This window comes from Scyliorhinus torazame, chromosome 9, assembly GCF_047496885.1.
Source record: "Scyliorhinus torazame isolate Kashiwa2021f chromosome 9, sScyTor2.1, whole genome shotgun sequence".
In the NCBI taxonomy this organism is placed as follows: domain Eukaryota; kingdom Metazoa; phylum Chordata; class Chondrichthyes; order Carcharhiniformes; family Scyliorhinidae; genus Scyliorhinus; species Scyliorhinus torazame.
In genome coordinates this window covers 92812936-92839250 of record NC_092715.1, presented here as the reverse complement: position 1 = coordinate 92839250, position 26315 = coordinate 92812936, and the positions used below count along the sequence as shown (strand labels likewise).

General features: G+C 45.9%; 1 protein-coding gene across 4 annotated transcripts in view; it reads left to right on the top strand.

The window, feature by feature from the left end:
- Positions 1–26315, top strand: part of LOC140429376 (arrestin domain-containing protein 3-like) — a 96629-nt gene that overhangs the window by 51660 nt on the left and 18654 nt on the right. For all 4 annotated transcript variants that reach the window (XM_072516270.1, XM_072516268.1, XM_072516267.1 and 1 more), the window contains exons 2-4: positions 11567–11639; positions 19778–19928; positions 24146–24248. In XM_072516270.1, coding sequence (XP_072372371.1) covers positions 11567–11639; positions 19778–19928; positions 24146–24248 — 327 coding nt within the window. The remainder of the gene's footprint in view (positions 1–11566; positions 11640–19777; positions 19929–24145; positions 24249–26315) is intronic.

Sequence of the window (26315 nt, the reverse complement as noted above, 5' to 3'; positions counted from 1 at the left end):
AGGGTTGTTAAGAAGGCGTACGGCGTGTTAGCTTTTATTGGTAGAGGGATTGAGTTTCGGAGTCATGAGGTCATGTTGCAGCTGTACAAAACTCTGGTGTGGCCGCATTTGGAGTATTGCGTGCAATTCTGGTCGCCGCATTATAGGAAGGATGTGAAAGCATTGGAAAGTGTGCAGAGGAGATTTACCAGAATGTTGCCTGGTATGGAGGGAAGATCTTAAGAGGAACGGCTGAGGGACTTGAAGCTGTTTTCGTTAGAGAGAAGAAGGTTAAGAGGTGACTTAATTGAGGCATACAAGATGATCAGAGGATTGGATAGGGTGGACAGTGAGAGCCTTCTTCCTCGGATGGTGATGTCTAGCATGAGGGGACATAGCTTGAAATTGAGGGGAGATAGATATAAGACAGATGTCAGAGAGTAGTAAGGGCGTGGAATGCCCTGCCTGCAACAGTAGTGGACTCGCCAACACTAAGGGCATTCAAATGGTCATTGGATAGACATAAGGACGATAAGGGAATATTGCAGATGGGCTTTAGAGTGGTTTAGAGGTCGGCGCAACATAGAGGGCTGAAGGGTCTGTACTGCGCTGTAATGTTCTATCTCCTACTCTGCTTTTTCCTAGCGCCTAGTCGAACAGCTGCAGCGAGCTGTGCTGCTTTAATATTCTCCAACATGTTTAAGACCGCTTTTTCATGGGTAAGGGTGGTGACTGCAGGGCTGTCCAAATAAATACTCGGCACCCTTCATGGGTCGTCCGGTCATGAGGGTATGGGGGGTGTATCCTGTCGAACTTGACACCGTGTTTCTAATAAACATCAGTGCGAATGGGAGCACTGTGTCCCATGTCGTATTATGCTGCTTTACCATCTTCCCAAGTGTGGCATTTAGGGTCCGATTCATGCGTTCCACAGTGCCGCTGGACTGCGGGTGATGGGCAATGTGAAACTTCTGTTTTATGCCAAAAATCGTCAGGACGTTTTTCATAGTTCTGCTTGTGAAGTGCGCACCTTGGTCCGACTCAATACGACAGGGGAGTCCCCATCTAGTGAAAATGTGCTCAGTTAGAATTTTTGCTGTGGCTTTGGCCGTATTTGTTCTTGAAGGGAATGCCGCTCCCCATTTTGTGAATGTGTCGATGACGACCAACACATTTGTATCCATTTCTGCAGCGGGGGGGGGCAATATAGTCTAACTGCAGGTTCGTCCATGGGCCGTTAACAGGGCGGGTGTGTCTTAGCTGGCCTTTCTTTGCATTTCTGTCCGGGTTGTTCTGGGCGCATATCAAACAATTCTCAGTGTAATGGATTACGTCGGTTTTTAAATCGGGCCACCAGCAGAGAGGTCTGATGTGGGCAAGGGTGGACTCTATCCCTTGGTGTCCGTGCCAGTCATGGAATTTGCAAATAATCTGGTTCCTATCCTGGGTGGGGACCACATAAATACCATCCTTTAAAACGATTCCCTCATGAATTGTTAACATGTCTTTAAACTTATCATAGGGAGCTGGGAAGTCTCCTTTTAAAATTTCCTTTAACGTATCATCATCTTTTTGTGCCTGGGGTAAATTTTGAATGTTGGTCTGTGAGACCTGGACCACATGTACTGGTGCTCTCTGGGGGGGGGGGGGGGGGGGGGTGCAAAAAGTGGCCATGTCGTGAGCCTGCTTTCGCTAGGGTGTCTGCTTTCACGTTACCGGGTGGGGAGGAGCGATGGTGGCTTCTAACTTTAACAATTCTGTATTTTCTACCTTTCGCTGTCTGGAGGATGTGTTTGAGCAATGGCGCTGAGGGTAGGGGTTTTTCGTCGGCGGATATAAATCCTCTAGATTCCCACAGGGGCAGGAATTCTGTCAGGCTGTTGCAGACATACAAACTGTCCGAATATATGTCTGCCTGGGTTGGGAACAAATCTGGGTGCTGCATGATGTAAGCGATGGCTGCTAACTTGGCTGCCTGTGAACCTAAGTGTCCAGGCAATTTTAATGAGATTTCCTCTAAAATGCATCCCTGCACGTCCTCTACATAAATTCCACATCCTGTGATTCTTTTTTCATCAAGAACTGTGGAGGAGTAATCTACATACATTTTTTGAGCTTAATCTGTGGGCTGGGTCGACTGTGGTCGGATGCCTGTCTTTTTCGGCACCGATTTGGGATCATAGGGGCCTGTGCTGTGCTTGAGTGCAATGATCTCGCACTCGTGGGGTTCCTGCATAATGTAAATTGTCGGCCAGAAACGCGCACGTCTTTGTTCGTTTTACAGTAACGCCGCGTCCATGTAGGAATAGTGTCCAGCGCGCTGCTCGAAATTTGTTTACTGTGCCGTCTTTTAATCTACCGTCTAATTAAAGCTGTGTCGGGGTGTGCTCGGTCAAAATGGTTACAGGGTTGAGTCCTGTTACGTACGAGAAGTATTGTACTGCCCAGAAAACTGCGAGCAGGTGCCTTTCGCAGGCTGAAAATCCCTGCTCTACGGGGTCTAAAACTCGTGAGGCATATGCTACGGGTCCTAAATAATCGTGCCTTTCCTGTATGAGTACGGCCGAAAGCGTTCGGTCCGTCGTCGCTACCTCTATCGCGGATGCGGAGTGTGGATCTGGGGCCTGCAAAGTGTGGGCTGTGCTTAGGGTGCGTTTCAATGTGTTTACGGCATCCGTGTGTTGTGGAAGCCATTTCCATGGGGCCTGTTTCTTAAGGAGCTCGGAAAATGGGGTTGCTTTTGTGGCGAAACCGTCTGTGGTTCCTGCAGTAACCGACCAGTCCTAAAAATGACCGGAGGGCTGTAACGTTTTGGGGCAAGGGCGATTTTACAATCTAATCTATCCGTTTCTGTTCTATTTCACACTGACCATGCGTGATGACCGTACCTAAATAAGTGACGTTTTCCTGGAGAATTTGGGCCTTTTTGGGGTTACTTTTGCATCCAATTTCTGTTAGGAGTCCTCATAGTTCCAAAAGAAGTGAAATGTGCTCTTCCTTGGTGTCAGTCTGTAGGAGCAAGTCGTCCACATACTGAACAAGGCATTCAGGCCGGGAAAATTTTGATAAGCCGTTCGCCAATTATCTGTGGTAAATGGAGGGGGAGTTGTGGAAGGCACATCCACGTGTACTGCTGTTCCTGGAAAGTGACCGCAAATTTGTACTAGCACATTTGGTCCAATGGAATGAACCAAAAGCCATTGCTAATATCCAAAACTGTGAAAGAATTTGACTGAATTCCCTGTTTTAACATGGTCTCAGGACTCACGACAACGGTGGGGGCTTCTAACGGGAGTCACTTTGTTTAATTCCCTTTCATCGATCATCAGTCGCCATGAACCATCTGGTTTTCGTACGGGCCATATCGGGGCAGTGTTCGTTGATGCTATGGGCCGAATTACTCTTTGGTCTAATAAACTCTGGATTACTTTGGCTATCTCTCCCTCTGCATGCTGTGGAAAACCGTATTGTTTCTGGGGCTTAGGATCGGGACCTGTAATGTTGACCATTCCTGGAATTTTGCCGCAATCGTGCTTGTGTTGGGCAAACAATGCTTTATGTCTTTTCAAGACTTCTCTAACCGTTTTGTCTGTGGTAATGGTTTGTGGATCAAATCTGTATTCTCCCACTGAGCTAATCCTGTGTGCGTAGTCACCTACTGTGAACATGGCGGGGGCTCGTGCTGCTTTGGCCATTTTCCCCACACATTTATTTACGGGGTCGAAAGAAAGGTTGTGTGAGCTCATAAAATCTATTCCCAAGATGTGTTCTGCTGTCTGGGGTAAATCTACCAAAATGACTGAGTGCTTAGTTTTAATGTTACCGATTTGGATATCCACAGGGGCTGTAATGTGTCCCTGCTGGAGGTGACCTGTAAAGCCACTAAGGGTGATGGTGTCCGTAGTGGGTCATATATCTCGCTGGTACGTTGTAGAGAAGTTTAACATGGTTCGGGACCCTCCTGTGTCCCAAAGGAATTCTACTGGGTGTCCCCGGACTGTGCCTGCAACTACCGGTCTTTCGGACTTATCCCAAAGTGTGTCGCAGACCCAAGTTGGGGAGTCCGAACACTGTCAATCGGTGCCATTTATGGCCAAATTATCTGATCGGGCGCTAACGCTGTGGATGGGACTGGCATTGTTTCTAGGGGGGCATTTGTGGGCTGATTCCGTTGCTGCTTTGGGGGGGCTTGGCATTCTCGTGCATAATGTCCTTTCTGTCCACAATTGTAACATTCCTGCGCTTTAGGGTGCTGTGTGTTACTTCTGTCTTCATTTTTACCCATGCGGGGGTCTTGGTGTGCCCTTACTGGATTCATGTTGGCGTCTACTCTTTCCTGGTCTGTCTTTTTCTGGAGGGAATATTCCCAAGCTCTAGATAATCGCTTCAGTACCCACACTTCATTGTGTGCCGGGTCTGAGGGGTCGTAATTTGTACATGCCTTTTGTCCTGCCTCTGTGGCATGGGAGACTAGAATACGGGTCCATTTGGCCGTATTGTCTGCAGATAAATGGGCGTGGGCTAAATCACTGAATACTGCGGTAAAGTTGATCCAGAGGCGTCCAGCAAATGCTGTTGGATGCTCTCCCTTTTTCTGTCTGTACCGGTTGAGTCCTTCTACTGGATCTCCTCTATTGTAGCCAATGGCGTCTAAAATGGCTGTTTTCATATCGTGGAGGTTACCTCCTCCTACATTTTGTGGGTCGGGAAGGGCTGAACTAACCGACGGGTCAAGGCTCATCACCTATGAGCTTTACTTCTTCCTGCTCGTCCAGACCGTACATGAGGGTCTGTTGTCTAACTCGTTCGAAGACGTGGGGTGAAAAGTCTCAATTTTATCGTGGGCATCTCTTAACTGGGTGATGGTTAATGGGGTGGTGTACACAAAATTGGATTGCTCTTCTGTTGTTATTCTACGCTGCGTGGTGATGGGCTTCATTGGGTTGGGTGCTGCCTGTGCAGTCGGTGGTGCGGGTGCTTTCCTTTTCGGGGCCTGGGGGGCTCTATTCTGATTTTCGGTCTCGTTCACGTGTCGTTGGGCCGTTTCACTTAAGTTCCTGCCAATCGGGGCCATCCTCCTGATCTAACTGTGGGCCAAAGGTATCTCTGAACCCGTTCTGAACGGATAGCAGTGATTGCAATCTTGCAATTTGCTGCCTGCACTTGGCATGATCCACCGAACTCTGCCACTGTTCAGTGGTAGAACTGTGGAGTGCTCGTTGGGCTGCCTTTAAACCCTCACATTGTTTTCTCAACTGTCCTGCGTGGTTCTTCGTTTCCTCTCTTAACATAACCGCATGTTGCGTGTCCTGGTAGGCCTTATCGTATTGAATCTGAAAGCGGCTGAGGTGGGCGAGACAAGATTGGTGTTCCCTCTTGACATCAGCCATCTCCGTGTCCTTCGCCGCTAGCTGCTCTCGGAGTTGCTCGTTTAATCTCTCACACTCGCTAACATTTCCCTCTCTACTCCTCTCTTTCTCCTCAAGCTGTCTACGGAGCGTCCTCACGACCTCCTCTGTGCCTCGCAATTGTGCCAAGCAGGACACGATTGCCATCGGCTTACGAATATTTCTTTTTGTGGATCTCGGTCAGGCTGTCCCACCAAGTTTGTCCTATGCTGCCAGGACCTGTTTCCTCATTCGCACAAAATTCCGACCATCCTTTCCCCTTTAGGTATTTCCTAATCTCTTCTTCCCATATGGGACACTGTTCTGCTCTGTTGGTCGCTGCGACCTCTGGCACTTGTGGATACATAAGGCGTTCCATTGCCTTCATTGCCATCCCTACAATTATCTCTGTTTCTACAGGGAATTCGGGACAAGGGGGAACAAAGCGGTGGTGCAAATACAGGTACGGCTCAAGCTATTTTCCGGTTTATGCAACTCCCGAAAGTTTTACGCAACAAAATCTATCGCGGTTACCTTATATCCCTTTGTTATTACACACTTCCGAATTTTGGAGGTTTGATCGATACTGGCTTCGCTTGTGGTTTCTTTTACTTTCCCAATTTGGACTTCTAATTCAACCGTTTTGTGGGTTCTCTCGGAGTGACATGATCACTTCTGGGTCGGGTCCCGTCAGATGTCGCCAATAACTGTTGCCATTTTTACCTACTGTAAATATGGCAATCAATGAGGTTGCCCTTAATTCTTTGGATATCAATATTATATTGCTCAGAGTCACCAGGTATTAGATGATACCACCACAATGTTCAACCGGATATCGATCAAAGAGCCAAATACCAGTTAGTTAGTTCAAGATCAAGGGTATTTTATTTACACACAATTAATCATGCAACATAGAACTACACCTATCAACTATGACAACCTGTACTTAACTTCAGGCACCCGGCTTAGGTCAGAGGAACAGTGGCCGTTGTTCGGATCCGTATCTATCGGGTCTGTAGAAGTAACTGCTGCTCAGCTAGGCTCATCCGTCAGGTAGCTGGCGTTGAACTTGAACTTACTTCTGGTGGTGCTGCACTTGGAATTAGACGTTGCCGGAGCGCCAGGTCCAAGAGAGGCCGAACACACGGTGGTCTCTATTTTTATTCTTGGGGGTTTTCGTGCTCTTTTGGGCAGTCCTTCAGTTTGGACCCCATTAATTGGGTAATTCTTGATCACTGTGTTTGATTCGAACCAATAAAGGGGCAGGTGCCTTGATGGCTGGACGTGTCCTAAGCGGTCATTGACCCTGTTGTTTACGCTTCCCGAGTACAGGGAGTGTGCCAAAATGTCTGGGATTGTATCGGTCGCTCAAGTAGCAGTCCTTTGTCTGGCGGAGATGGGCCATCAAAATGCTAATCGGTTGGGGGTTTCGATACCGCCTGGATTCCTCGCTGACAAATATATATTCAGGCTCTGAGCCCGCCTGAACCTTGAATTGTCCATTTTTCCAGTTATGCCTTGCGACCTTCCCTGTTCGTTATGCCTTGCGACCTTCCCTGTTCGTTATGCCTTGCAACCTTTCCTGTTCCTTATTGTCAGTGGCCATCCCAGATGGCTACAAAATGCCTTCAATGAAGTAATTATTAGCAAACTGTGGTCCATTGTCTGAGGTGAATAAGTCTGAGATTCCATGTGTTGAAAAATCTCCTACAATGAGGTAACCGATGCTTCAGAAACATGACCCTGCAGTTGCTTGATTCTTGGTCCAGAGCGTCTTCTGTGTTTGCAAAGCTCCATCCCAAGATCCTTTTGATGGAAAGGAAGATGATATCTTGTCTCTTGATGATGAAAAGCAGATGTTATACAGTTTGATGCCACTTCTTCCAATGACTTTAATGTGGTCACCAAACCTTGCTCTGACGCGACATTGATTGTTGCAGTACATCGAGTCTCAGAACTCTTGGACTCTCTCATTACGAGGTGTTTCCTCTCTATTCGTAGTACTGTCTGAATGGGATTGTGTGGCATGTATATTGGCCATCCTGAGCACATTCTTCTTCAGATTTCTGTGCAACTCTGATTTCATCAGTACCTGAGTTATTGCTGGCGCTGTTGTGGTTGTAACGTCACGCGGTCCTGTTGCTTTGGGGTAACGTGGTCTAAGGCAATGGATTTAGGTTCCTGCGGGGCCTTGAGTTCGAATCCCTTTGTTGGCAGAGGTGAATTCCGTTTAAAGAGCGGCATGGTGGTGCAGTGGTTAGTACTGCTGCCTCACGACGCCAAGTACCCCCGATGCGATCCCGGCCCTGGGTCACTTGCTGTGTAGAGTTTGCGCATTCTCCCCGTGTCTGCGTGAGTCTCACCCTCACAACCCAAAGATGTGCAGGGTAGGTAGAATGGGCAGGCTAAATTGCCCCTTATTTGGTAAAAAGAATATCTGATTTGTGTAGTACATATAATTTAGCACACTGATTCATTAGCCTCACTATTTCTTTGGGGCATTGAGTATAAAAATTGGCAAGTCATGCTGCAGCTGTACAGAATCTTAGTTCGGCCACGCTTGAAATATTGCGTGCAATTCGGAACACCAGACTACCAGAAAAATGTGGAGCCTTTGGAGAGAGTACAGAAGAGTTTTACCAGGATGTTGCCTGATCTGGAGCATGTCATGATATTCAAACACACACATCATGATAGACAGACCAATTAGCACACATAACACGACAGCCAATCACAGACAAGGACAGAGACAGTATAAGACAAGAAACACGACACCTGGTGGTCAGTCGATCTGGAGACAGGACAAGGACAGGACCTGATTAAAAAGACACTCAAACAGTCACCACGTGCTGAGTACCAAGACAGATCTGTAAATAACAAGTTGGAATAAAACTGCGTTGTACCAATCGCAACCGTGTTGGTTCATCTGTACCTCCGAGCAACCAACACCACAGAGCATATTAGCTACGAGGAAAGATTGGATAAACTCTGATTGATTGATTGCTTTCACTGGAATGACGAAGGTTGAGGGGCGACCTGATAGAAGTTTACAGAATTGGCCAGCATGGACAGAGTGGATAGTCAGAAGCTCTTTTTCCAGGGTGGAAAAGTTAATTACTAATGGACATAGGTTTAAGGTGCGAGGGAAGGTTTTTACGCCGAGGGTGGTAAGTGCCTGGAACTCACTGCCAGGGGAGTTGATGGAAGCAAGTATGATAGCGACTTTTAAGAAGCATCTTGACAAATACATGAATAGGATGGGAATAAAGGGGTACAGACCCTGGAAGTGCAGATGGTTTTAGTTTAGACAGACATCATGATCGGTGCAGGCTTGGAGGGCCGAAGGGCCTGTACCTGTGCTGTACTGTTCTTTGTTGTCAATGCAATGGTTTCTACCCTTTCAACAAGGGCTACATCAACCCTATTCAGGTCTTACCTTTCTGGAACATACTGTGTTTGCACTCAACCTCATCACCATCTGCCTGAAGCATGGTACAGATACAGAGATATTTTGCCAACTCCATGATATGTGAGAGTGTCACTTCGGGTTTGAGGTCTGTCTCTATCTTGAAGTGGAGCCTGCAAAAAGAACTTGCAAACTTTTCACAAGCGCATGTAACAGATAATGCTTCTTACTGTAACATTGCATATCTCTAATCAGTCCCTGTCAGTTGACGGGATGTGCAGCAAACTGGTCTATACTTTCCATCTATTTGTATCTGAAAGAATACAGCTCCCAATCAGTTTATCATGTAGTGAATTTTCAGCCTTGGCAATGGTAAACATGAAGCAGAGATACAAAGAAAAAACTTGTGCACGCAAACAACTGTCCAGTAATGATTACAAAAGTACTTTCAGCAGACTTTGGAATTGATGGCCTATCCAACGAGGGAGGACAGCCACTAGGGAGAGGATAGTGGGAGGAATTACATTAAAGTGGCAAAGTCGTCTGTGTAAAACTCAAAGCCATGTGTTTAAATCCCTCAGCTTCAAGAATTTCTGACTGAATGCCAGAACGAGCAGTTCTTATGGCATCACGTCAACATCCATTAGTAACAAATACGCTGACCTATAAATGTACCAGTAATTGTTTTCCCTTCTTATGGTTTGTGAATAGAATGAAATTGAATACTTGGTTGATTGGTTAAGGGAATTGCAAGCATCATAATAACAATGGCAGCAATAATGTGGATGCTTATACTGCTTTCACACAGCAAAGCTTTCAGGGCACTTTACTGGGGGTCGCAGGGGGGTTAAAGGCCCCGAGCAGGACTCCAAGGCAAAAATGATAAGACCGTCAGAAATAGGAACAGAAGTGGACTATTCAGCCCTTCAAACCTGCTCCGCCATTTAATGAGATTGTGACTAATCTAACACTCACCAAGTCCACTTTCCTGCCATATCTCTGTAACCCTTACTTCTGCTCATTAAAACCTGCTCATTAAAACCTATCGACCTCAGCCCTGAAAATGTTCAAGGACTCGGCCTCCACAGCTTCCTGGTGTAAAGAATTCCAAAGATTCACCATTCTTTGAAAGAAGAAATTCATCCACAAACCCATCGTGAATGAGCACCCACTTAAACTGTGACTATGCTCTCTGGTCATACATCCTCCCAACATTTACCCTGTCTAACCGCCTAAGAATCTTGTGTTTGATCGTATCACCTCTGATATTTCTGAACTCCAAGGAATACAGACCCAATCTGTTTAATCTTTCCTCATACGGTAGTTCTTCCATACCTGCGATCATCCTGATCTTATATCTTTCCTTAAATAAAAGGACCAAAACTGTACACACTATTGTAAATATGGCTTCAATATGTCCCTGTTAAAGAGACATCCAAAGATGAAAAAAAATGAGCAAGCAGAAGAGTTTAGGAAAGCAATTCCAGGGTACAAGGGAGAGATGGCTGAAAGTTTTGCTGATGCAGACAATAGATTGCATGATGTTTGTTCAGAGACTGGGCTCACAAAAGAAAACCCTGTGGTTTGTAAGGTCTCGATGTAGCAAATTTTGTAAAGCTTTACTCCTATTTCTCTTGGTTCTCTTGGCAATGTTTATGCGAAGGTAGCTCTCGAACTAGAAAGAGATGCTCTTAAAATAGGTTTCCATTAAATAGGTAATGCATCCATTGGAGTTCAGAAGAATGAGAGAGTGCTTATTGAAACATTGGGGGGGATTCTCCGCCCCGCTGCACCACATTTCTGCCCCGACCGGCCGGCGGGATGCTCCATTACGCCGGCCAGTCAGTGGGGTTTCCCATTGTGGGGCAGCCCCATGCCGTCGGGAAACTCCCGGGTGCCGGCATAACGGAGAATCACGCCGGCGGAGAATCCCGGCCAAGATCCTGAAATGACTTGAAAGGGTGGATGAGAAAATTATGTTGCCCCTTGTGGAGAGAGGAGAAGTAGGGGCACAGTTTTAAAAATAAGCGGCCTCCCATTTTTAAGATGAAGATGAGGAGACATTTTTTCCCTTGTGAGTTTTTAGGCTGTGAAATTCTCTTGTTCAGAGTGCAATGGAGGCAGCCCATTGAATATTTTTAATCCTGAGTGAGATACATTCTTGGCTAACAAGGGCACCAAAGGGTATAGGACATAAACAGGAAAGTGGAGATCAGTCATGTTTTAATCAAATCGTGAAACAGGCTTTAAGGGACGAATGGCCTAATCCTGCTCGTTATTCATATGTGTGTAAGTATCCTGTACACATTACATCTGCAGCAATAAGACTGAATATAGTAGACTTTGTGCCCATTTTGTGCATACTTCATTAATTCCCCCGTGTTTAACAAAGCTCAGTAATGCTATGAATATATCTGAGAAGCATTCTTCGTGGCCATTTACAATGAGTGTTTTCAGTGACACTTGCAATAAATTATTTCCCTCTTTTTTTTTCTCTCGGGTGGTCCACTCTTCGGAAAAGAAAATCGTTTATTGATGCACTTCCTTTTGTTTGTCCTCTAAGGGCCAATAATCTTTGAAAAAGATTGTGCATCCACAATTTTTCTCTTACATCAAGATCCAATTTTAAAGTCTCCTACATTACCAACACGGTACCATATGTTGTCTGCAGAACTGTCTGAGAGGCAGAGATCCCAGCAATTATGCGCTTCCTTTATTGCTTTCTATGTAGCTCATGAATGACTTTCATTTGGTATTTCTAAATACTAACTCATTGATATTTGCCTTTTTTCAGATGGCTCTGAACAAGTTACTGTTCTACCTCCCGGCAGACATGCATATCCATTCAGCCTTGTGCTTCCACAAACGTGAGTTAGTATAAGTATAATTTAACAAAGTACTGACAGCACTTTAGATTGGTACGTCTAGCCCGTCCATCCAATTAGAATCATAGAATGGGTGTAACACAGAAGGAAGTTATTCAACCTGTCGTGTCCACATCGCCAGGACCAATTCAGCTAGTCTCCTGTAGCGTTGCAAACGTTTTCTCTTCCAGTGCTAATCTAATTCCCCTTTTTAAAAACCCAATTGTAGCAACCTCCACCATACTCTCAGGCAGTGTATTCCAGATCTTAATCGTTCTTTTTAAATTATTTGTTCATGGGATGTGGGCATCATTGGCTAGGCCAGCACTTATACCCCATCCCCAATTGCACTTCAGAAGGTGGTGGTGAGCTGCCTTCTTGAACTGTTACACTCCATGTGGTGTAGGAACACACACCATGCCTTTAGGAAAGGAATCCAGGATTTTGACCCAACAACATTGACGGGATGGCAATATAATTACAAGTCAGCTTGGCATGTGGCTTGGAGGAGAACTTGCAGGTGGTGGTGTTCCCATACATTCGCTGATCATAAAAACATTTCTTCAGGTCGCAGTTCGTTCTTTCAGGTCACTATTCGCTCTTTTGCCAGTGATCTGAAATTGGTGTCCTCTGGTTCTTGATCCTTCTGCCAATGGGAACAGTTTCTCCCTGTTAACTCTGTTTGGACCCCTCATGATTTTGAGTATGTCTTTCAAATTGCACTTCGATGTTCTCTACAAACCCCAACTTATCTAATCCATCCATGTAACTGAAGCTCATCATCCCTGAAACCATTCTCAAATCTTTTCTGCAGCCTCTCGAAGGCTTTCACATCCTTTCTAAAATTTGATTAGACTGAATATTCCAGGTAAAACCAAAATGGTGCTTCATAAGTGTTTGTAAGTATCCTGTAGAAGTTACATCTACAGCAATAATACTGGGTAGCTCTGGGTCATGGTGAGCTAAAATATCAGGGGGTATCAGCACCTCTTAAATTTTTTCAAAAGACCTTTTATTGTGCTTCCTCTCAGCACCATGTCTTCTTTTGTCATGACAGTTGATATTAAAATAAAGTGAAGTCGCCAAAGTCCCAGATGACCATTTGCTGCTTTCCCCTTTCAGGGGGAGAGCCCACTGGTGGTGATTTAACCCGAGGATCACACACCTCTGGCAAGAAGCAAAGTTGAGTAAGCGGGGCCTTCATGAATAACCTCAGCTGATATAGGAGGTTGAATCTCTGTTGTTGGCCTTGCTCTGGATCATGAACCAGCTGTCCAGCCAACTGAGCCAAACTAGCACCCTTGACATAGTTGACCATTAGTACAGCTAGACAGGAAATGGGCATGAACACTTGTGTGGTCTGTGTGCAACATTTACAGCACACTCTATGGCAACAAGGTTTGAGCTTCAAAGCAGTGTACATCTCACTATCATGTTCGGGTGGGCATAGTGGACCCACTTTATGATCATACTTCATTAATTCCTCCGTATTTAGTCCAACTAAAACAAAGCTCAATGGTTCTTTGTTACCTCACTTATTTTGCACTTTTATGGCTCTATTTCTAAAACCCTATATGCCATTTTAACCACTTTCTTAACCTTCCCCACCACCTTCGATACACATACACCCCAGTTATCCACTTTCTTCAGAGTATATGTCGCTATCAGGGAGACCTTCCATACTGCTTGTTGGGTGACCAACAGCAACACCAGACATAATGGCTCCCTGGCACCTTTCATTGCATCTTGGAAATCGGTGTCCTCTGCATGCTACAGAGTGATTTTTGACAACCTGCTGATCATATTGCTCAATCTCTGGGTGGTGAAATAGGGCTTGAGCCGACATCCACCTGACGTGGGTGTGATGTGTGCTATGATTGAGCCGGGATTCAGAAATATAATTTTGTTTTGATTTTGATAAATATCTGTATTGCCCACTCATAACATTGACCTTCCCAACAGTAATGTGCATCAATTTATAGATGCAAATGTGTCCACATTGCTCCCTCACCATTCACAATCATTTAATTTGAAGTGCAGTCATTATTAATATGAGAGCCGTGATTGTAACCGAGAAGTACACAGCAAGGTCCCCTGAATAATCTTTTGGGCTCTTTTTATTGGTTTTGATAGAGGAAGGAATTTTTCTCACCATGCTGAGAAAAACAAGATTTTCTTGTATGTGTAGATTCTGAATTTTCAGTATTGGTGTTTTTCCTCCGACACCCTTGCCCTCTTTGTTGGTGACTGTTTGCCACACTCCTTTGGCGGAAGTAAACAACAGGTTATTAAAGGATTGTAAAGGAAACTACCTTTTCCTGCTTTGCATACTTGCATCTCATGATGATGAAGCTCGGCTCATTGTCTTTTTAAAATGCACTATCCTTGAGGACTGGCAGAAACCCTTGTGGCAAAATCTGAGTTAATAGAATGGATATATATTCAAATTGTGCTTTATTGTTTGCATAAATAATTTCTCTGTGACCCAAGTGAATAGAGAAAGAGCATGGGAGACAAAGGAATAAGCCCTTTGTTAACAGTACAGGATGTAAATCGACAACGGAACTTGCATTGGTCACTTGTGAAGTCATTAAGCTTTGTCTCACGTATGTGACTGTTAATGGCATGAAAGAGGTTACACTGACTAGCAGACTTACTCCGTACAGTCTCAATGACCCTGTTTAAGGGCTTTCAGCCAACAATATATTTTCTTTTGCTCTGACCTACTAGCGGAAGATGGGAACAGAAATTCAATCTTAGAGTGAACAGGAAAGGATATACAGGCTTGGTCTCTTTTGTTTTGAAAAGAGAAAGCTGGGGATAACCTAATCGAGGTTGTTAAAATTAGTAAAGGTTTCAATAGTGTAGACATTGAGAAAATGTTTCCACTGAAGGAAAGAGCAAAATTAAAGGCCTTCAATATAACACTCCAGGGAGGTAGGTTCTACAGTGGCTGAGTAGTCAGATCTTGGATCTGCAGACTCTGCCGCAGGTTTAGTGGGTGCTGTTTGATGAGGTGGGTGGGTGAGATGCAGTTTTGGTTACCTTCCCTGAGAATTCTGCACTCTCCTTCCATTATCTATACTTGGCTTCCGCATTCTCCACCCTCTGATGCTTAAGGCGATTGGTGCCTTTGCGGATGCTTTCGTCGAGCTTGTGTATTCGAAGGCAAGTGATTCCCAAATGTCAATGGGGGTGTTCCATTTATTTCGGGAGGCTTTCAGAGTGTCCTTGTAGTGTTTCCTCTGTCCTCCTAGTGATTGCTTGCCATTGCGGAGCTCGGAGGAGAGCACATGTTTTGTGAGTCTTGTGTCGGGCATCGCAGCTGGTCGAGCGTGACCAGTGCCTCGATACTGGGATATTTGCCTGAGAGTTAGGCTTTTGGTACAACTATCCTACCAGTGGAATTGCAGAATTTTGTGGCGGCTGTGTTGGTGGTATTTCTCCAAGGATTTTAGGTGTCTGCTGTACATTGTCCATGTTCTGATGCATACAGGGCCCACGGCTTGGTCCATGAGCTTGGTGCTGGGTTTGAGGTCTCAGTCTCGGTCTTCGAATACTCAACTCCTCAGGCAGCCGAAGACTGCACTGGTGCATTGATGTCAATGTTGAATTTTGTCATTGATGTCTGTTTGCATTGAGAGGAGGCTCCCGAGGAATGGTACATGATCCCCATTGTCCAAGGGCTCACCGTGGATCTTGATGGTTGGGGGGCAGTTTTGTGTGGCAGGAGCGGGCTGGTAGAGAACCTCTGTTTTCCAGATATTTAGACTGAGGCCCTTTAACTCATATACCTTGGTGAATGTGTCGATGATGGTTTGTAGCTCGGCCTCTGAATGTGCACATATAGGCATCATCTGCGTACTGCAGCTCGATGACAAAAGTTGAGGTGGTCTTGGTTCTAGCCGAGAGCTATCAGAGGATGAACTGTTTCCACTTGTCCAATAGTTAGCTCTATTCCAGCGACTTGGTGGAGTTGCTGCAAGGAAGATGGAGAAGAGTGTTGGTGCGATGACGCAGGCCTGTTTGACTCCAGTTTACACATGTATTGGGTCTGTGGTGGTTCCGTTCATGAGGATCACTGCTTGTATGTCATCAGTGAGCTGGCAGAGGATGGTGACGAATATCTGGGGACAGCTGAATTTGAGGATGTTCCACAATCCCTCACGGTTGACAGAGTGGAAGGCCTTTGCAAGATCGAAGAAGGCCATGTACAGAGGTTGATGCTGCTCCCTGCACTTTTCCTGGATTTGTCGGGCGCTAAAGATAATGTTCACTGAGCCTTTTGATGGGCGGAAGCCGCATTGAGACTCCGGGAGAAGCTCTTCAGCTACTGGGAGGAGGTGTTTGAGGTTCTGTGATTACCTTTCCCGTGGTGGAGAATACGGAAATCCCAATGTAATGTCTGCAGTCAGACCAGTCTCCTTTCTTGAAGATGGTCACAATTAAGGTATTTCTTTTTTAAAAAATTATAAATTTAAAGTACCCAATTATTTTTTTTTTTTTCAATTAAGGGGCAATTTGGCACTTAATCGGCACATCTTTGGGTTGTGGGGGTGAAACGCACACCGACATGGGGAGAATGTGCAAACTCCACACAGACTTGTGACCCAAGGCCAGGATTCAAACCCGGGTCCTCAGCGCTGCAGTCCCAGTTCTATCCAATGCGCCACATGCCGCCCTCAATTAAGGCATCTCTGAGGTCATCCAGCATGTGCTCTTCCTTTAAGACAAGGGTGATGAGGTTGTGGATTCTTGTCGAGTGTATCTCCACCGCATTTTCGTACTTCTGCAGGGATTCGATCTGCGTCAGAGGCCTTGTTGTTCTTTAGCTGACGGATGGCCTTTTCAACCTCGCGGCGAGCTGGGGTTGCGTTGAGATGGTGACGGGTAGCGTGTTGCAGAATGGTAGTGAGGACGCTTGTGTCGAATGCTGTATCTTGGTTGAGGAGGTCTTCTAAGTTCTCTCTCCAGCGGGCATTGACTGCCTCTTTTTGATGAGCACGTCTCCGTTTTTGGCTCTGTGGGATGTGCCCCTGGGTACTCGGACAGCAGATGGTTTTGATTGTGGTGAAGAAACCATGGTTGTCGGTGAGTTGCTGAGCCTTCTGTGCCCTTTCCACCCGCCACTTGTTCTTTACGTCACAAGTTCTTTGTTGCACCTCAGCTTTCAGTTGCCTGTAGGCTTGTTTCTTCTCACTTGCGTTTTGCTGGAGCTGCCAGTTCAGGAATGCCTTGCGTTTGTGGTCAAGGGGTTCCTGGATCTCCTGATCGTTCTCATCGAACTAATCTTGGTGCTTCCTGATCTAGAGTCCGAGCGTCTCCTCGCAGGTGCTGACTATGGTGGCTTTTAGTACGGACCAGGCGCTGTGGACATTCTGTGGCTCAGACTCATTGGTTGTCATCAGGTTAGCTGTGTGGCACCGGCTGAGTCGCTCTTTCTTCTCGGGGTCTTTGAGTCCAGCCACATTGAATTCCTGCAGCAAAGCTTCTGCCTGTGTCAGTTTTGGGCCAGGGTGATGGAGACGGTAGAGTGCATTAGTCGGTGGTCAGTCCAGCAGTCGCCGGTACTGGGTATGGCGTGAATGATGCGGACGTTTTTGCGATCCCTTGCCCTGCCCTGATGATATAGTCCATTAGGCGCCAATGCTTGGGAGTGGGGGTGTTGCCATTTGGACAGTCTGAATTCTCCCTCCGTGCACCCTTACAGGCGCCGGAATGTGGCGACTAGGGGCTTTTCACAGTAACTTCATTGCAGTGTTAATGTAAGCCTACTTGTGACGATAAAGATTATTATTATTGTTCCCTCTGGCGGAACAGGTTGTTTGTGATGACCAGGCCATGTTCTAAACATTTTGTCAGGAGGAGGACTCCATTTGCATTTGTTTTGCCATGCCTTTCCAAAGGTTTATGTCCTTCCCGACTCTAGCATTGAAGTCACCGAGACGAATCAGCTTGTCTCCCTTTGAGTTGCAGGACAGCGATTGATCGAGTTTGGAATAGAACGCCTCTTTTTGTCTCGGCCGTTGCATCTAAGGTTGGGGCGTAGGCACTGACGGCTGTGATGTGCTGTTTCTGGGCCAGGGCGAGCCGTAGGGTCATGAGTCGTTCGCTCACCCCACAGGGGGCCTGTTGAGCTGTCCGACCAACTCATTTTTTTACGGCGAAGCTGGCCCCGTAGAGACCGCGTTCTTCGTCTTCTGGTTTGCCCTTCCAGATGAAGGGATATTCACCACCTTGTCCATAAAGCTGGCTGTCTCCTGCCAGTTGTCTAGCTCAGGGCAGAGATGTCAATTTTGTGGCATCCCGGCTATGAAGGCAGTGTGACGTTCAGGTCTGTTGCAATTGGGGTTGGCCGTGAGGGTCCTGACATTGTAGGTCCCAAAATTCATTTGGGTGGGTGCAGTGGGGTTGGGGTGGAAGATGCCTGTGCGTGGCTGTGGGGTGGGCATTGCACACCAACCACCACGCAGTCCCAATGGAGCGAGGTCTTGGCCCAGTGACGGGGAGATCTGAGATGACTGGAGACCAGGCTTACTGCAGGATGGGCACCAACATGCACTCCAGCTCCGCTCATCTGCTTGTCACTGACGTCATCAGCACAAGCAGGGGCACGAGGAGCAGTGCAAGCAGGGTCAAGATTACAAGGCATGAGGGGTCGTGAAAATAAAGTGACATCACCCTTTGAATGTGACATCACTCTTATGCAGCTAATTATTGTCTCACAGACTCATATTTGGCCCTTAATAAAACCATCACACAGAATAAAGGCTGGAAACTCCACCCCGCAACACTGGCACATGGATCGCGATCGGGCGTCTGGCCAAAATTGAGCTTCACGCCGGTCACCGAACCAACTGCAATGCTCCCACCCCTCGTTAGTGGCAGAATTTACCAGTGGCAGGGTGCTATTGGATGAAAGTGGGTCGAATGATCCATTTGCATCCACTTAGCGAGCTCGGCACCAGAGTCTCCGGGACCTCTTGATTCTCCAGTCCTCTGGGCCGGGAGTCATGTGGACGCAGATTAATACTGGTATTTACCAGTGTGGCCCCAAAGTAGTGGATCTTACCAAGGGCCAAGGGGGTAACCCCTTACGGTAGTTGCCTGCAAAGTCCACACAAGAGCCGCCACCACCCACCCCCCCCCCCTAGATCTATTAGATGGGGAGTCCTGCCTCACTGAGACCCCATGAATAGGGAGGAGAACCCCCCCCCCCCGAATAGGTGCCCCCCCCCCCGAGACTCCCTAACTAAAGGAATCCCCTAAATAAAGGACCCCCCCCCCCCCCCCCGAGACCCTCTAACTAAAGGGATGCCTCTCCCAGAAAAGAGACCCCTGTCTGGAAGCTAGAAAGCAGACCTGAAAAAGATCACTTGTAACACCCACCTGGGCATACACCTGCTGGTTCAGTCAGAGGAAGTATCATGTGTCCATTCCTGGAAAGATGAAAAGTGACCTGTGTTTAGAACCCTCCTATTTAGCTGCAAGCCATTCATTCATTTCTTTTAGTGTGATTGACAGCTTCTGCAAACACAGCTGTTTGCCTTGCTTCATTCATGCATGAGTAACACTACAAGTGCAGTATCTGCACTGTTTACAAACATCAACCTCAACAAAGAGAGAAGTACATTCCAATCACCCCCTCCATGCTTGAGAGATCTTGGAAGTGCTGAGCTGGATATGGGAGATAAAGGATATCCAGGAGAAGGGAATAGGGGTTATTCTTAAATAGCTGGATAATGAAATATTGGAAGAGACTCCAGTGGAGCATGGATTGTTTCAATGCTTAATTTTGTTTTCTATGTAATGAATTGGAAACTGCAAAATCCAAGTGGTGATAGTACTAAAGTCCGATTGGAGGAAGAATAACGAGGCCAGAATCTTCCGTCGTCTTTCGCGGCTGAGATTTTCCGATGCTGCTGAAAGTGAATGGAGATTTGGCTGGAAGGACAAATTTTCCATTCTTGCTCACAACGGGTCCCATAACGGTCGAGATTGGAGAATCCCACCCGTAGTATCATTGCAAGACTGATTTGGATAGCTGTAGTATTGCACATTATTCTATTGATGTTAAACCATTTAGATTAGTATTCTATTATGTGTCACTGATGCACCATGATGCCTTTTCTCCCTGTCAGACCGCCACTTCCTGCCACCTTCAAAGGTGCTCATGGCAATGTGAGCTATTGGATGACAGCCAAACTGCACAGGCCATGGAAAATTAGAATAAAAGTGAAAGAAATATTTACTGTGTATGACCAGATTGACATCAACTCTCCACTGCTATTGGTAAGTTCTTTGGAATTATGTGATACCATTGGTAAACCCAAGACGCCAATTTTCAAACTGCTAGCACCAGTGCTCGGAGTCTCCACTCACAAATGACTGCCTGACAACTGTCTCTTTTGTTATTCTTTCATGGGATGTGGACATCACTGGTTAGGCCAGCATCAATTACTCATCCCTAATTGCCTTTGAGCAGGTGGTGGTGTGTTGTCATTTTGAATAGCAACAATCCATGTAGATGCACCCACGGTGACGCTGTGACATTGTGGAAATGGTGATATATATCCAAGTCAGGATGGCTTAGAGAAGAACTTGCAGATTATGGTGTTGGACAAGCATGGCATGAGGGAGGAAGCTGTCTCCAAAATAATTATTTGAATATTACAGTTTGACAGTTTTTATAAACAAACATATAACTGCAAACAACGTCTATCGCCCCTGTATGCAAATTGGAGGTGGTCACACAGGCTGCCAAGTGCTGAGGCAGACTGTTTAAAAGGCTAATCTTGGCCTCGGGGACTTTTCCCATGCCTGCCACCCATGGCTCCTTATGCCACCTTAATGCCTATCCATTCACCACCCTTGGCCCTTATTCCCTCCATGCCAATCATGGGCAGACCTTGGGAGCCATGTTGAGATGAAATAAAATAAAGTTCTAATCATCTATTACATTTATGAAAAACACTCCAATTCATCAAAGCCCATTCAAAATATTTACGTCCCTTGAAATACTTACCCGTACTTAACCTTCTAAAAACAAACAGTTGTATTCATAACTCCACATCAAAGACAGCTAATCCTTTAATAATCTATTTGAAATGTGAATCAAACTGACTTGACAACCCCCTGTTGTGATAATGGTAAGCTGTTAACCAATAATGTTGCAATGATAAGTTTTCGTGTTATGTCAACAAACTTATCATTCTAAAACCATTAAGTGGAATTCCTCACAAACAACAGCTGTGAAGTATTCCAACTGCCTGGATTGCCCATTGTATCATTAACAGAAATTCAAATAAACCATTTAATTTAAATTGTGGTTAAAGAATCTAATCCATAGATGTTACTGACCAATAATAAACTCAAAATTAGTATTACAAATTCTTACAAACTCCCCTCTCCTCATCAAGATTTTGACTGTTTGTGTTTATTAATTTTAAATTCAGTGATTTCCTTAAATTTTTCAATATAAATATTCATGACAACTAGGAGCTTTTGGAAATCGAGTTTAATTTATAGTTTTCAATCAATTTTACTAAATGGAAACCTGTCACATCAGTGTTTGAGTATTAGGGCACTTAACTTGTTCATCAGGAGGAATATGATTGTTGATCTAAACACCAGATATGGGATCAGCATTGCACACTGTTAGTAGAATTAATAATCTTGTTACAAGCAGAATCATGATGGCCAGGAGCGGGTCGGGATAGTTAATACTGATGGCAGGTGGCACTTCTTATGAGAGCTTCATGGTGTCCAGACATCACACCATGGACAGACAAAAACACTGTAATAATATATTTATCTCTGGCACCCACAGGACAATTTGGAGCCTTCCTTAAACTTCCTTTCCCAGGGCTCAGGATACTCGCCAGGGAAAGGGGGCAAGGGTGGATAGTTTGATCCCCAAACTAAACGTCATTTCCAGCACTCCTTGTGGGGTCAAGAAAAGCAGGAATGCTTCCACCAGTTGGCCCTTCAAGGAAGCCATCAACCTCCCCTCTGTCAATCATAGCATTTCCATTATAGGTGCCCTTCCTCCAAGCCAGAACACCAAGCTCTCTCTATGCTGCAATTAATGTTGACTTTATCCCACCCCCAAGCACAAAGCACTGGCTTTTCCATGCCACAATCTCCATTGGCTTCCCTCATCCTGTCACGTCACCCATAATTGCTGGGAAATGTCCCCAAAGTTCCCCAATTATGGCCTCCTGCCTCTGGCTTTCCAGTTTAGTAGTCAGCCTGGTTGTTAATTTGACACTTGTCAAACAGAAGGAAACAATGACAATGTGGCCTGCCATTAAATTAATCAGTACCTTGTCATGAAATGCAGACATGCAGATAATGATATACAGATATGATATATAAGAAAGTAGGCAGGGCACTCAGGGGTGGTATCTCACTATAAAAGGCACGAGGCACTCAACTCCACCTCTTTCCACTGATGAACATCTACAGAGTGAGTCAGGGTGTATTTACAGTAGTTGCAGCCTGTTATCCCAGAGTACATAACACAACATGGTACCTGGAATGGGGTGCTCGAGCTGCGGCAACGCCCTCTTAAAGAAACACTGTCCTGCAAGAGGCAGGCGATGTTTAAACTGCGGGAAGCCTGGACACACTGCAGCCTTGTGCCGGTCTGCACCACCAGTCAGGGGCCAGCGCTCCCAATTCCGACGACGGCGCGTTCAGAGTGCGCAACAACGATTACAGGATTCTGATCCTGGCAGCACAACGGATCCAGAGGAAGAATGCCTGGACTCCGCCTACTGTGTGGGCATCATTCCCAAATGTGAATATGCCACATCCAACTCCTCACAAATTCAATCCATCCTCGCTGTGGATTCTGCAGCCGAATGGCGTGATGCAAGTCAACCACTGCTCCATCCAGTTTAAGCTGGACACATGTGCTTCTGCCAACTTCCTCTCACAGGCAGATTTCAAACTCATCAAGAAGCCCCCAAGGTCCTTCCTGCAGGCTCCTGGACTACAACGGAAATGTCATCACGGCTCTGGGATCCTGCCATCTACTCGTCTCCAATCGGAGCACCCATGCACGGTTACGTTTTGAAATTGTCAAGCCAGACAAGGAATCCCTACTTGGTGCGCATGCCTACAAGCAGCTGAACCTCGTGTAGCGGGTTTACACAATGACATCCTCCAATGTGGATCTTCAGGCCGGCATTGACGACATCCTCGCTCAGTATCCAGATATGTTCAACGGGATGGGCACGCTGCCATATCGATACAAGATTCTGCTACGACCTGATGCCAAGCCAGTGGTCCACACACCACGCCGGGTCCCAGCTCCGCTGAGGGATTGCCTGAAGGTGCAGCAGCTCCGAAACCAGCAAAAGCAGGGCGATGATGCTCATGCCACCGATTTGCCCATGTTATCCCCGGCAGACACTGACAAGATCAAGATACTGGATGGTGGCTGGTCTGCTCCAGCTGTCGTTGTTCGACAGGCTGCACCCTGCTCGTATGTTGTACGTCTGGCTGATGGTTCTGTTGTGCGACGAAACAGACGGACACTGCGCAAAGTTGCCTGCCCGTAACCTCTTTCTTCGCCATTTCCATCCGTTGTTTTGCCACCTCCTGATACCTTGAACTACGAGGCCACCAGTCAGGCTTCCATCCCGCCTGTCAAGGCGCCATCGTCCCCACCACCACCTCTCCGGTGGTCAACAAGGATCAGACGCAAGCCCCAGAGACTGGACATATGAACATTTGCTTTGTTTGCTATGTTCTGTTTTCTCACATTTGAGACAGCTGTCTTCACATGTAAATACGTTCACATATGCCACCGCTTTTAAATATGTTAATATAGGCCACCACGTGTAAGTGTGTTCCCATATGCCAACAAAACATTTTTTAAAAAGGGGAGATGTCATGATACGCAGACATGCAGATAATGATATACAGACAGGCAGCTAATGAACACCGAGAACAGGATATGACCAATGAGCAGGCAGGACACTGGGGGGTGGTATTTCACTAAAAACACATGAGGCACTCACACTCCGCCTCTTTCCACTGATAAACATCTACAGGGTGAGCCAGGGTGTATTTACAGTATCACACCTCCAGCAAGTGGCTAACAGCTAGTCTGGTTCAGTCAGACAGAGTAACCACACTTAGGTTAGCAGAGAGTCGAACTCGTAGAGAACTGTGCTACTGGTTCAATAAATCAGATTGAACTAACTTCAAGGTCTGGAGTATCTTTTAGTTAAAGCTGCATCCAGTTGCAGCCTGTGTTATCCCAGAGTACATAACACGACATCCCTCTTCCTGACTTTGCTGGGTCCCTCAGCTATTTTCCCATCCTCCTCCCTACCTCGCCATAAATATCAAGGCCAACATGCCTGTAATAAATTTCTCTGGACAAATCGCTAATACCCTGAGTTAAAAATTATCTCGCCAGAGATTTTTTAGGTAATTTAAGAGTTGACTTTGATGGAAGGAGAAGTATTTACTGTGCTTTCTATTGATTTTTCCAGTCACCACGGGTAGCTACAGATGAGAAAACTGTGTGTTGCTGCTGCTGTGCCTCAGGACCAATAACCCTAAGTGCCAAAATTGAACGGCAGGGCTTCACATCAGGTACAAATCTGGGAATTGTGATACTGCGAGTGTGTAGAGTAACTTAATATTAAAAGCGTTGCACACAGGGACTTCCTGATAATCATTTACCAGTCCACACAATTTCTGATATGCTTTCCTGTAGTAGCTAAACCATCTATACTTGCCATATATCTACCTGTGATTGAGACACCTTTCTTGTATTATGCTTTTCAAAATAGTCGCTTGGAGTAGGGAACTCTTATTTTGGTGAAGTTTTTGTTTTGCACTCATCAAAGAAGATGTAAGAATGCCACATTTCAAAAGGAGCTCCGTTTATACTGCAAGAGAAAAGGGTTCCAATTGGTTGGCAAGCCAATTCTGGTCGATGCATTTTCATGGCGAATGCACCAGAGAACTATTATCCCCCACACATTTAATAATTCAAAAAATTGCTCAACTCTGCCTGTGCTTGCAAAACTCAGGACACAATGCCTAATCTTTGATATGATTCCTTGACCGGATAGCACCTACTGAACAATCCCAAGTGTTCTTAAGAATTACGGAAACAAATAATTTAAGGTGATCTGTCGAGCTCACAATGTAGCTCACTTGTGCTTTCCAGAAGCTAGATATAGTCATACTCGAGGACCTGTCCCCTACTGGCAAAAGGAACATGACAAGACATTGTGCCATTTATTGAATTAAACAAAACATGAGGAGTCCATAGTTCCATGATGCATATCCAAGGCTTCAAGCAATCAGAGTTGACTTGCCAATGAATCAACATCCTTTTCTTATGGAGTATCAATTGTTACTCCCTTTGAAATTTGACGTTCTTGCAGCTTTCCCAATGACTACAAGATGAAAAGCTTCAGCAACATGTCCCTTTCAGCAATAACTCAAAATCATCTGCCTGAAGCAGACTTAACTTTGACCTGTAGTCTCTTACTCCAGAATCTTCTCCAACTTGGGAACCTGGGACCTCAGCACTGTGAGGCAGCAGTGCTAACCACTGCACCACCGTGCTGCTGCTTTATGAAGTTTATAACCATTTTACACTTCATTGGGCAGCACGATAGCATTGTGGATAGCACAAATGCTTCACAGCTCCAGGGTCCCAGGTTCGATTCTGGCTTGGGTCACTGTCTGTGCGGAGTCTGCACATTCTCCCCGTGTGTGCGTGGGTTTCCTCCGGGTGCTCCGGTTTCCTCCCACAGTCCAAAGATGTGCGGGTTAGGTGGATTGGCCATGCTAAATTGCCCATAGTGTCCAAAATTGCCCTTAGTGTTGGGTGGGGTTACTGGGTTATGGGGATAGGGTGTGGACCTTGGGTAGGGTGCTCTTTCCAAGAGCCGGTGCAGACTCGATGGGCCGAATGGCCTCCTTCTGCACTGTTGATTCGATGATTCAATGATTCTATGAACTTGTAAATGTGTTCAAATGTTTATGCATTTTTAGGATGCTTATTTATTTTTAAAAAATAATAATTTAGAGTACCCAATAAATTTGTTCCAATTAAGGGGCAAGTGAGCATGGCCGATCCACCTACCCTGCACATCTTTGGGTTGTGGTGGTTAAACCGTCACAAACACTGGGAGAATGTGCAAACTCCACACGGACAGTGACCCAGAGCCGGGATCGAACCTGGGACCTCAGCACTGTGAGGCAGCAGTGCTAACCACTGCACCACCGTGCTGCTGCTTTATGAAGTTTATAACCATTTTGCACTTCATTGTGATGTTTGGAGAATCAATAAATTGGCGTTGTAGCTCTACGTCTGTCAGAGCCAATTAGTTCCCTCGTCACAGCACTCAAGAAAAAGGAATGGAGACCCAGTTTCTTTGTGAAGCATTATCACCTGATGTCTGAAGTGTTCATTTCCATGTGTGGCAGTGTGGTGGATTTGTCTTTGTCTCCAGAAGGTTGTTTAAAAGTTTTGGGAAGAGTGTTCCTGGCCACTGTTTCATTAACCAAACGGTACGGTTCCTGGGCATTCCAAAGCAGAGATGATGAGAAAAGATGGCACTGTGGTCTAACAACATATTCGCACTGACTGGTGCTGATAGGTCCACAGCATTGGGGACAAGCTGAACATTTCAAAGTAGA